General features: G+C 45.7%; 1 protein-coding gene across 4 annotated transcripts in view; it reads right to left on the bottom strand.

Annotated features, from left to right (window-relative positions):
* Positions 1–13,407, bottom strand: part of LOC121577563 (inositol 1,4,5-trisphosphate receptor type 1) — a 157,511-nt gene that overhangs the window by 62,870 nt on the left and 81,234 nt on the right. For 2 of the 4 annotated variants that reach the window (XR_006002656.1, XM_041891269.1), the window contains exons 39-41: positions 10,879–10,914; positions 4,112–4,156; positions 2,524–2,659 (exon numbers count right to left, since the gene is read on the bottom strand). Coding sequence is in view for 3 of the 4 variants with exons in the window: in XM_041891269.1 (XP_041747203.1) it covers positions 2,524–2,659; positions 4,112–4,156; positions 10,879–10,914 (217 nt within the window). In the remaining variant the exon portion in view is untranslated. The remainder of the gene's footprint in view (positions 1–2,523; positions 2,660–4,111; positions 4,157–10,878; positions 10,915–13,407) is intronic. The other 2 variants (XM_041891270.1, XM_041891271.1) reach the window with 2 other exon arrangements.

Here is a 13,407-nt window from a genome sequence, read left to right as displayed (position 1 = left end):
TCACTCTGTCATGCTGATTGAGTTAGAATAACAGACTGGGTGGTGCTTGAAATCATTGTTTTTCCTCTGTTAACTATGGTTACCTGCAAGGAAACACGTGCCGTCATCATTGCTTTGCACAAAAAGGGCTTCACATGCAAGGATATTGCTGCTAGTAAGATTGCACCTAAATCAACCATTTATCGGATCATCAAGAACTTCAAGGAGAGAGGTTCAATTGTTGTGAAGAAGGATTCAGGGCGCCCAAGAAAGTCCAGCAAGCGCCAGGACCGTCTCCTAAAGTTGATTCAGCTGCAGGATCGGGGCACCACCAGTGCAGAGCTTGCTCAGGAATGGCAGCAGGCAGGTGTGAGTGCATCTGCACGCACAGTGAGGCGAAGACTTTTGGAGGATGGCCTGGTGTCAAGAAGGGCAGCGAGGAAGCCACTTCTCTCCAGGAAAAACATCAGGGACAGACTGATATTCTGCAAAAGGTACAGGGATTGGACTGCTGAGGATTGGGGTAAAGTAATTTTCTCTGATGAATCCCCTTTCCGATTGTTTGGGGCATCCGGAAAAAAGCTTGTCCGGAGAAGACAAGGTGAGCGCTACCATCAGTCCTGTGTCATGCCAACAGTAAAGCATCCTGAGACCATTCATGTGTGGGGTTGCTTCTCAGTCAAGGGAGTGGGCTCACTCACAATTTTGCCTAAGAACACAGCCATGAATAAAGAATGGTACCAACACATCCTCCAAGAGCAACTTCTCCCAACCATCCAAGAACAGTTTGGTGACGAACAATGCCTTTTCCAGCATGATGGAGCACCTTGCCATAAGGCAAAAGTGATAACTAAGTGGCTCGGGGAACAAAACACCGAAATTTTGGGTCCATGGCCAGGAAACTCCCCAGACCTTAATCCCATTGAGAACTTGTGGTCAATCCTCAAGAGGTGGGTGGACAAACAAAAACCCACAAATTCTGACAAACACCAAGCATTGATTATGCAAGAATGGGCTGCCATCAGTCAGGATGTTAATTGACAGCATGCCAGGGTGAATTGCAGAGGTCTTGAAAATGAAGGGTCAACACTGCAAATATTGACTCTTTGCATAAACTTAATGTAATTGTCAATAAAAGCCATTGACACTTATGGAATTGCTTGTAATTATACTTCAGTATACCATAGTAACATCTGACAAAAATATCTAAAAACACTGAAGCAGCAAACTTTGTGAAAACCAATACTTGTGTCATTCTCAAAACTTTTGACTACGACTGTACACCTAATAAGGCCGGGCTCTCGTTTCTGCAACAGGTGCAACCAGGAGGCCGTTTTCATAGGAAGTAGCAGTACGTCGCCTACCAACAGCCAGAACTGGGTCAAACAAGTGAGGGGTGGGTTGACTGCTATGGTCTGGAGGGTTGCCAGGCTGTGTCTTGGTTCACATGGGAGACATGGTGAACCAGGAACTAGGCTTTTTTCTCTACTCATTCCCATAAGAGGCACAGGGGTCTAACAGTACTAGTACATTGTTTGACATGAACATGGCTGGGCAATTAGATATGCTATAACTGGATATTATAATGTCACTCTATATGAATGTACAGCTGCCACCATGTTAAGTGTGATAACACTACATCTAAATATACTGCTATATAGAAATACATAACACTTCACCTCCATCCTGGTGACTAGCTCATAGGCCTATATGCTGACGACACTACATAGAAAACACTCAATATTTTGACTTGAAATAGTGTGGTCAGATCAGTCACACAGTGCTTATTATGAGGAAATTAGAGTGTTCACAGTCACAGGGCCAGACAAGACCTAGACCTCTGTGTATGTATGTGTGTATGTAGATAGGCCTGTTGGTTATATAACAGAGAGATAATGAGAAGGCCTGTTTGGAAAACCTTGACATACAAACGCTACTTTAGGGGAACAATATCAATATCCCTATCAACCACCATCCATCACACAGACTTTCACCTCTCAAAGTTGCATTATCCGCATGATAGTGTGTGGGTGTGTGTTTATGTGTGTGGGTGTGTTTATGTGTGTGCGTGTCAATACAAAGGAGTCTTTTCTTTGGCAGGTGGCAGAGGTCCAGAGTTCAGAACGAGGTCAGAAGAATATGCAACGTTGTCATGTTTGGTTCTTGTGTGCACTAGAAAGAAACTCATGCTTTTTTGACAGTTTAGTTTCACTCCTTTTGTTCATCTGTATCTGGCAAATTACTTCTACAACAGTTTGTGACAACTTGCATAAAAGGTATAAAACAAACAAATTCGATTGTATGCGATTTTTGCGACATGGGATCAGAATTACCAGAGTTAACTTTTTCGTCCAAAACCATGGACAGACAGACCGAGAGATAGAGAAGAGGACAGACAGACACAGAGAGAGAAGAGGACAGAGAGAAGAGGACAGACAGACACAGAGTAGATGACAGATACAAATAGAGCAGACAAACAAAGGAGATGACAGATCAATAAATACCATATATAGATATCATACCAAGCGACAGAGTTGCTCTCACCTGATTGGCTCTTGCCGGGCCCTACTGGAACCAGGGTTGCGTTGCTGAAGGCCGTCAGGCTGTCCCTCCGCCCACCACTCCTACTATGGAAATTACCATAGTAACGGTTCACCAGAATCTGCCTCAGCGCCTCACCCTTCAGAGAGCGGAAAATGGCGGTGTATTAGTGTGATGATTTAAGAGAGGAGACTTGAGAGGGAGTCTATTATACAGTGTACATTATGTGCACCATATATCCATCATCATGTCAATGAGGCCCACTTGAAATTATTAAAGTGGTTTGAAGAGAGAAGGGACGCGAGGTAAACTGTCAGGGCCAGGCCAAGCCAATCCAAATAAACATTGTGTGCATGAACTGCACTGCTCTTAAGTAGTATAGTCTCGCAAAGATGAAGACTAGAGTTGAGTTCAGATGCCTAGTTTGGTTTGGTTGGAGTAGCGTTCTGAAAACACCAGGGTTATGGGTTTGATACCTGCATGGGCCACCTATGTTGCTGTGGATAAAGCATCTGTTAAATGTCCATATTGTTATTACTCTCCTGACATTCTCATTCACGTATTGAATAAACAGCCAATAACACATGTAAAGATCAGTCATCAAGCTTGTTATATCTCTATCCCTGGTAGAAGTGAGCCTGCGTCCTGCTACGGGAGTTTGGGTCCTAGCTGTTTTCAGACAGGCCAACAGGGTGGCCAGCCCTCCCACGCCGTCGCCATGACTCATCCAGAAACCTACCGGAGTCAGCACGACTACGCCAGGCCACGGCAACCACAGCATACACTGCTACCTGACAGACCTCCCATGAGGGAAACTGAGGGAAAGGAGTGAGGTGGAGGAGTGTGTGTGTGTGTGTTAAAGTCAGCCGTTGGTGTGCATTTGAGAATGAGAGCATCATTAGATAAGTCCTGCTACCATTGTAATGCTTCAGCTAGCAGAGACTAGCTAAACCACAGAGAAAAGAGCCTTATCTGTCACTGGTAGACGAATGGGCATTGTGTGAAACGAGCTACACAATCACACATTGAGAGCCAATCATCCAATCATCCAATCACGCTCCACACACTCACATCCTTGTCCTCCACTCCTAGTTTCCTTGGAGACAACAAGTGTGTGGAGGTGGGAAGGTAGCACATGTTGTTTAGGTTGGTTCAGCTGTGCTAGGTAGCATTACCCAGTCAGTGTTGGAGACAAACTAACTGCTAAGAGAAAGCCACTGAAATACAAGCTTATCCATTCCACACACAGAGACACACTAAGCTAACCATGATTATATGATGGGCACCAAGTCAGCTAACCACAACTGTAGGGAAAGGGCTATAATGGGGTTAGTAATAACAATCTGTAGAGTTCAGTGATGGGTTAAGGGTTCAGGCTAGGGTGAAAGCCTAACAATCTCAGTAGTCAGTCTTGATCGTAGAATGAGTGTTGGGGTTTCTGTTAGGGTTAGGTTCAGAATTACCTATCCTCCTCTGATACTATAGTTTAGGGTTATGGTCATGTTCATGTTAGGGTCCTCCAGTTGTTTAGGTTTAGTTGGGGTTCAGGGTTTATGGTTGTGTTCATGTTACGGTCAGGGTTAGTACCTACCCTCCTCTGGCCGTCCAGTATTTTCTGTGGCTGGTTGAGATCCAGCTGCTGATGCAGTGAGGTGGGTTAGTACAGCACAGCGGGCCAACAGAAACAAACGCAGGGTTAGTCCTGATGCAGCATTGGTACGGCCAACATACAGAGACACAGAGTTAATAACGTATTATGAATCATTTCATTCATTATGGACTTTAAGGTAACATGCAAGAGGCTGCCATAGGGTTGTGCCATGCCATTAACTGTGGGTTAGAGTGGGGTGGTGTGAAGGTTAGGGAGGGGAGGGGAGGGGTTAAAGCAAAGGGAGGGGTCAGCAGCGGTGATGATTAATATTAATCAGGAAGTGAAAGGTGAGGGAGAAAATCAACAGTTCACTGTCTGGAATCACTGCCTTTAACGTCTTATCCAATGTCACTCTGCAAAGTAGGCCACAATACTACTGTCCAATAAAGATATGCACAAATAAAAGTGATATATGGTCTTCTGTCTTAAATGGACCCTTGCCCTTTTGGAGAGGTGAGCAAACAAACATTGGGGTACACTTGAGCTTTTATTTTGTATAGGATCCCAGGTCACTTCTGCTATGTGCTACACATGAATCATCCAAATCCAGTATCTACATTTGTAATACCCGTTAGCTAGCTACAACTGCTTGGAGTAGCACCAGGCTCCCATGAAATCATGTTAATTACGTAAGAAGCAGAAACACTAGAAGGGGAGTGGATAGAGGTGTGGATGGGGGAGGGAGGGGTGAGGGGGAGGGATGAGAGGGGGTTACATAATATTGCTCAGGAGGGAACCAGGACACTGAACTAGTGACACACAGGAGCTTAGAGAGCCCATCTGTCACCAAAACAACACAGAGAGAGAATAACACAACAAAGCAAAACCATGGGTCCCCCTGAAACCAGGTCAGACAGGACAACACAGGGGCTCTACCAGAACCAGAAGGCTGTAGGTGTGTGTGTGTGTGTGTGTGGGGGGTAATGAAAATGTGGGTAATGAAAATCCCCTGAAGTCTCCACAAGGATAGTAAAACAAGGAAAATTCGCCCTCGTGGGGACATTTCCCACATCCCCATGAGGACAAAGGCTATTTTAAGCTTAGGGGTTAGGTTTAGGGTTAGGGTTTCTGTTAGTGTGTCCCAGTAGAGAAACAGAGGCAGGTTAGAGGTTGTCCTACTGCAGCTCAGTCAGTCAGAAGTGGCTACACCATCCTCCCCCCACCGTGACCACATCAAAGTCAGACAGCCACCGTTACACAGCCTGCTGATCAGAGCAGATATGCTCCCTCTCCACACCGCCCACAGGCCGACCACAGTGACCGCACAGCAACCCCTCATGCTCACCACATCCTCCCCAACAACCGTTCCACCGAGTTGGAATCTCCCCGCGGCAAGCCCCTGCTGTCAGTCTCTCACATCTCCAGCTTCCACATTAGAGGAAACACACACGCAAGCTTATACACACACACACACACACACGGACATGTACATGTACACACATCGAATGCAAAAACATTCCCCTTTTTTTTAGGTGTGTGTGTCTGTGCACGTCCATGTGTTTGTGTTTTAGCAGGCGGAGGGAGACTGAGTCATGTTAAAATTCGTTGGTGACTGAAATGGATCCTGGGGTTTACCGCTTGGCTGCCTACTGTGTCCAAACACCATAAAGACATCAAAGAAACCTAATTAAAATAGTCTGCTGCGCTCTGTCATTTTCACTGCAACTGATCTGCTTTTCTCAAACCTGTACCACCCAAGATCTGGAGCCAAGGTGAGTTCCACCCCAGTTCCTGGTGAGTGTCAACTCTCTTTTGGTAAAAATTGACTGGTCCGGAACTACTTTCGTACTTGGTTAACCATGGGGATCTATTTAGTAAGGTGAAATAATAGTTCAGAATGTTGCAGATGGATATGTAATATATAGAGCTGATACAATTCCCTATTCTACATGAGTATCAGATCTGCTCTACACCATTTGTTTCTGACTGTTCTGTGATGCTACACCCTTCTGAACAGAGCCCAGGTCCGTCTCACTGATTTGCCTTCCTCTTTAAATCCTGGGCCCAGGTGTTAAGGGAAGACTTTAAAACCTGGCAATCTGCGGTGGAGCCAACTCTACTACCTTACATAACAAACTGACTGAGAAGCAACACAGGCCCCAGCTCAGCTGGAGGACGAATCTGAATGTGTGTGTACTCTGCAGCCACGGCCTCACTTATCAGTAGCCAAGCTAAGGTTGGTCCATACTATACATTATAAAATACCTCACTCAACCGTCAATCACTGTAGTGTACACCTGTGCTTTCCTATCCTGGTCCTGTGGAACCCAGTCAACCCACAGGGTTCAAGCCTAACACTAACACACATGATTCGCCTTCACTTAACCAACATCAATCAATCATCAAGCCCTCGATATGTTGAATCGAGATACAGGTAACTGCCCAAATAAAGGAAACACCAACATAAAGTGTCTTAATAGGGCGTTGGGCCACCACGAGACACCAGAACAGCTTCAATGCGCCTTGGCATATATTCTACAAGTGTCTGGAACTCTATTGGAGGGATGCAACACCATTCTTCCACAATAAATTCCATAATTTAGTGTTTTGTTGATGGTGGTGGAAAACGCTGTCTCAGGCGCTGCTCCAGAATCTCCCATAAGTGTTCAGTGTGGTGAAGAAGGCGCAACAGAGCCTCTTCAACCTCAGGAGGCTGAAGAAATGTGGCTTGGCACCTAAAACCCTCACAAACTTTTACAGATGCACAATTGAGAGCATCCTGTCGGGCTGTATCACCGCCTGGTATGGCAACTGCACCGCCCGCAACCGCAGGGCTCTCCAGAGGGTGGTGCGGTCTGCCGAACGCATTACCGGGGGCAAACTACCCACCCTCCAAGACAGGAAGGCCAAAAAGATCATCAAGGACATCAACCACGCAAGCCACTGCCTGTTCACCCCGCTATCATCCAGAAGGCGAGGTCAGTACAGGTGCATCAAAGCTGGGACCGAGAGACTGAAAAACAGCTTCTATCCCAAGGCCATCAGACTGTTAAATAGCCATCACTAGCACATTAGAGGCTGCTCCTGCCTATTGAAATCACTGGCCACTTTAAGAAATAGAACACTAGTCACTTTAATAATGTTTACATATTTTGCATTACTCATCTCATATGTATATACAGTATTCTATAATATTCTACTGTATCTTAGTTCATGCCGCTCTGTCATTGCTTGTCCAAATATGTATATATTCTTAAATTCCATTCCTTACTTAGATTTGTGTGTATTGGGTATATGTTGTGAAATTGTTAGATATTACTTGTTAGATATTACTGCACTGTCGGAGCTAGAAGCACAAGCATTTCGCTACACCCACAATAACATCTGCTAAACACGTGTATGTGACAAATAAAATTTGATTTGATCTGGTAACAGACATACACAAAGACACCCTTTTAACCCTCTTTCAAAGTCACTGAGATCTCTTCCTCTAGCCATGGTATCCTAAATAATGGGCAACTGGGAATCTTTATACATGACCCTAAGCATGATAGGATGGTAATTGCTCAGGAACTCAGGAACCACACCTGTGTGGAAGCACCTGCTTTCAATATACTTTGTATCCCTCATTTACTCAAGTGTTTCCTTTATTTTGTCAGTTACCTGCAGTTAGTGCTGGGCTGGAACCAAACTGATCACCCCTGTTAGTTGGAACAGAATTGAAGAATCCTACAAACATATTTGAGAGCAGTGCATACAGTAACAAACAGTACATGTTCATGTGCATTAAGTGTGACCTACATTTCAACCCACACACATTCTCCTGCTCCGTCTCAGTGGAGCTGAGGAGATCCACTTTCACTGGAGTAGAGTGAGAAAGGAGTGGCGCCAGCCCTGTGTGAGCAGTCCCTTCCAACACACTACAACACTAACACGCCACGGAAACAACCTCTAACTTAGACTACACACACAGTGGGAGTGTCTGCAGGACTGTATGTGAGAGAGAGAGAAAGCAGGAGGGAGCGAGAAAAGGGGAAAGAGAAGGTGGGATGTTTTGAAGAAGCTAAGATATAGAGGGAAAAAGGAAGGAGAGAGAGAGAAGGAATCAGTGAGAAAGATGTTGGCTAGAGAATGTAGAGTGGGCGAGGTTGGCTGGCTTGCTTTCCTCCATAATGCTGTGTTATCAGAGCTGGCAGCAGGGAGGGAGGGAGGGAGGGAGGGAGGGAGGGAGGGAGGCAGGGAGGGAGGGAGGGACACTTAACAGGTGTGGATAGGGAAGGCTGTAGATAGATATACTGTATACAACCCCACCCTGACCCTGTTCCCCTCGACCCTGTACCCCCTATAGCCCTGACCCTGTACCCCCTATAGCCCCTGACCCTGTACCCCCTATAGCCCCCTATAGCCCCCGACCCTGTACCCCCTATAGCCCCCGACCCTGTACCCCCTATAGTCCCCGACCCTGTACCCCCTATAGCCCCCGACCCTGTACCCCCTATAGCCCTGACCCTGTACCCCCTATAGCCCCTGACCCTGTACCCCCTATAGCCCCTGACCCTGTACCCCCTATAGCCCCTGACCCTGTACCCCCTATAGTCCCCGACCCTGTACCCCCTATAGCCCTGACCCTGTACCCCCTATAGCCCCTGACCCTGTACCCCCTATAGTCCCCGACCCTGTACCCCCTATAGCCCCCGACCCTGTACCCCCTATAGCCCTGACCCTGTACCCCCTATAGCCCTGACCCTGTACCCCCTATAGTCCCCGACCCTGTACCCCCATACCCCCGACCCTGTACCCCCTATAGCCCCTGACCCTGTACCCCCTATAGTCCCCGACCCTGTACCCCCTATAGCCCCTGACCCTGTACCCCCTATAGCCCTGACCCTGTACCCCCTATAGCCCCTGACCCTGTACCCCCATACACCCGACCCTGTACATCCTATACCCCCCGACCCTGTACCCCCTATAGCCCCCGACCCTGTACCCCCCGACCCTGTACACCCCGACCCTGTACCCCCTACACCCCCCGAACCTGTACCCCCTATAGCCCCCGAACCTGTACCCCCCGACCCTGTACCCCCCGACCCTGTACCTCCTATAGCCCCCGACCCTCTACACCCCGACCCTGTACTCCCTATAGCCCCCGACCCTATACACCCAGACTCTGTACACCCCGACCCTGTACTCCCTATAGCCCCCGACCCTATACACCCAGACTCTGTACACCCCGACCCTGTACTCCCTATAGCCCCCGACCCTATACACCCAGACTCTGTACACCCAGACCCTGTACTCCCTATAGCCCCCGACCCTATACACCCAGACTCTGTACACCCCGACCCTATACACCCAGACTCTGTACACCCCGACCCTGTACTCCCTATAGCCCCCGACCCTATACACCCAGACTCTGTACACCCCGACCCTGTACTCCCTATAGCCCCCGACCCTGTACCCCCTTATACCCCCCTCCTGCGAAGGCAAAGCCAGTGTCTCTAGGCAAACAGCTCCTCTGCACTTTTATTGGTTATTACCTCTGAAGGTCACAGATCAGTGGAGGGAGGGGAGAGGGAGAGAGGTAGAGAGAGAGAGAAGCAGGCTGGGTTCCAGGGCGAGATGCAGGCTGGGTTCCAGGGAGAGAGAGAGAGGCAGGCTGGTTTCCAGGGAGAGAGAGAGAGGCAGGCTGGTTTCCAGGAAAAAGAAAAAAAGCTGTCCCGGTCCTTATGTAACCATCGCCCCAGAGCTGGGAGCAGCCCAGGAATCGTGCAACTTGCAGGCAGGGAAAACTAGGACACAGCCGCACACGCACACACACACACGCACCTTCCTAGTCCTAGATACACCATCACAGTGCCCCCTACTGACACCCTGGTGAAAGCCCAGCCTGCACATAGAATGAGGAAGACACTGAAAAGGTAGCGAATGGAGAGAAAGGAAAACTTAATAGGGAATTTGAGAAAAGAAGAGAAGATAAATAAATGGCACACATGAGAAGCCAACATTACTGGTCCAAAATGCATGTTATAGGTCAAACAGAAAGTGTTAGAAGTTCTATCAAACTCTCACTCTCCTCTTATGGCGGCAGGTAGCCTAGCGGTTAGAGTGTTGGGCCAGTAACCGAAAGGTTACTGGTTCGAATACTCGAGCTGTCAAGATGAGAAATCTTTTGATTTCTGTCTTTGAACAAGGCACTTAACACTAATTTGCTCCAGGGGTGCTGTACTACTATGGCGGATCCTGTAAAATAACACATTTCACTGCACAGTTTTTCCTGACTTTGTAGAATTGCAGGAAATGTGTTATAATTGCCCCATGGCAAAATGTGTAGAATTGCACGAATTGCATGTGGGTACGCAGACTCGTGAGCAACTGAGGCCCCTCACGATGAGTTCAGATTTTCTGTAGCCCCCACCGCCATCAAAGTTTCCTTCGAGAGACTGACTGGGTATGGCCACACACACTGGCCGCCTGCCATACCAGCATGGGACTCTGGAACAGCACAACACTATTGGGTAATGCACACACACACTTAGCTTCACTTCCTGATTGGGAGGGTGAGGAGAGTGAGTGGGTGAGAAAGAAAGGGTGACAGAGAAAGCAACCCAGAACTACCACTACAAGCCCAGGCGTACTACCTACAGATACATATCATCACCACCACATACAGCCACAAATATAATCACAGACCTACATTTAAGAGGAAAAGGCACATTGACAGAACAAGTGTAAGAGGGAGAGAGAAGTAGAAGAAAAAGAGGGACAACCTCCGGCATATCCATCTCATCATTAAAGGATCTGAGCTGAAAGAGAAGAGAGGAGAGGAGGGTTAGCATAGGGAGGATACAGGCTGCTGCTGGGAACACCACAACATAAGGGAACATATACCAAGTTTATTCAGACGGTAGATAAAGACTGTATTCAAAGCACTCATGTCGTGTGTATCTTAGCAAAATATCTTTATTAGTAAAATATGGAACGTCGTTTGGGTTTTTGCGTATAAAAAAAAATATATCAAATAACACTATTTGATATGTCAAATAAGCTTGTGAACCAATCAGGACCTGGATAGGACTGCAATTCACATCATAATTTAACTTTCAGTACTTTTTTACGTAGTTATTACTAATTGATTACACTAATCACTCCTATTTCATATGTCACAGCAATTCACCAATATGTATACTATGATGCTGGTAAAGTTTTGTCTCGCGCACCTGCCGCTGCTGCACGAGTGCAGACACAGTTCCCCTGCTCTGGGACAGTGCTGGTCAGAAAAACAGCTAGCTAACAGCTAGCTAACAGCTAGCTAGCTGATGGATGCAAACAATGTTCTTCCCCAAAAACATAGCAAAACAACAATCAGTTTCAGTAGCTATAGTTGGCTAGCTAACTATCTAGTTAGGTGTCATCTAAAATAACCCTAATTTATAAGACTGTTCGTATTTGATTAATTCCTTAAAGTCTAAGACGTTGGGGGGTGCTAACCTGACATATGGAATTGTTTTAAGATGGTCATACTATGGATCATTTAGCTATTTGATTTTTAGGACCCCTTTATGTATATACAAATATATATAAAGAAATGATTTGATAAAATATTGATTTTCATTAAAATGCAAATCAATTTATAACATTTTTGACATGCGTTTTTCTGGATTTTTTTGTTGTTATTCTGTCTCTCACTGTTCAAATAAACCTACCATTAAAAGTATAGACTGATAATTTCTTTGTCAGTGGGCAAACGTACAAAATCAGCAGGGGATCAATTTTTTTTTCCCCTCACTGTATATTGATTCATCGGTGCGTCAATCGACTCTAGGGGGATTGAAAGGGATATACAAATCATGCCATATTTGGAATAGATCATACTAAACAAGTTTGGAATGTTATATCAATTCAACAAAATAAAATTTTTTAAATTGACAAATTGGGGGCATACTTATTTCACGCCACAGCCTTACCTATGGATTGTGGATCAATGACATGGGGTATCAGTCTACTAAGTGACACCCACAGAACACAACTGTGAAAAGTTTCCACAAATATTAGAGTCGTAGCTTTTATTTCGGGACTCTGAAACCACTGTGAAATGAGCCACATTTATTGTCACAGTCAATCTACTATGTGTATTGAACACTATTCCAGAGGGAAAACAATACAACGTGGATGTTTTGGAGTCTGATAACTCTGAGGACATTTGAAAAAATAGCACTTGGGTACTGAGTAGACTGATACCAAATTTCATTGATCCACAATCCTTAGGTAAGGCTGTACAGTGCAACATGAATGTCAATACACACAATATGCTGACTGGGGAGGTGATTTCCCACAGTCAGTCACGCAATTAGAGCTACAATGCAAATATTTCTGTAAACTCTTCATAGTTGCGTTATGTGGGTGTCACTGAGTAGACGGTTACCCCATTTCATTGCTCCACATTCCAACACTCCAACCTTGTTTAGCATTACCTAGTCTAAATATGGCATGATTCCACTATTTGTATCCATTTGCATCCCTTTCAAAGAGGGACTTTTATTTTGTAGGCGAACCGCAAATTCCACTATTGTGGCTAATCCTTATCGTGGCTAGCTTCACAATGCATAACCCGGTCTGGTCAAGCCACATTAGCCAGATGCTTATAAAGTTTGGGGGAACAGGGTTAAGTAGCTGGCTAGCTGATTTAGTTCACTATCTAGCTAGCTAGTTATTTTCATGAACTGAAGTTTGATTTCAATAGGAACACAAGTGGCTGCCTAGCTAATATTTAGTCACATGGATTCCTAAATAATTGCTAAGAATATTGAAAATAACTGCAGTTTCTGCTGGTCATTGTTTTCAGGCTGGTTGCATTGGTGCTAGCTAGGTATCAAACTAAAGCTAGCTAGCTACCCCAGAAGTTGCTAATAAAATCTGTATCTAACATTTTTGATCCCGCTCGTTTGATCCTGATCTTTTTACAAATGCTCACACAGACGTTTTCCCATTCAGTCGAACAAATAATGCCTTATTACCAACGCGGTATTGTAAACACATTTTTTTACAGCATCTTTGACAGTTTTACTGATCGTAGTGGGGGCACTTGGCTTGCACTTGCAAATTTAGCACTAACAACATTCTATAATATACCTTTCTGTGTTTACAAACATTGGCGCACGAGTTCGATGCGCACAAGTTGGTGGCAGAACAAGGGGGAGTTCTTATAGAACGGCAGCAAAAAAAGCCTCTATTTACATTTTGCTTTTGAGTGCATTTCACACTACTTTTGGATCATAATTGAATTTTAAGGCTTTTAT

This window comes from Coregonus clupeaformis, chromosome 12, assembly GCF_020615455.1.
Source record: "Coregonus clupeaformis isolate EN_2021a chromosome 12, ASM2061545v1, whole genome shotgun sequence".
Lineage (NCBI taxonomy): Eukaryota > Metazoa > Chordata > Actinopteri > Salmoniformes > Salmonidae > Coregonus > Coregonus clupeaformis.
This window is presented reverse-complemented; position numbering and strand designations above follow the sequence as displayed.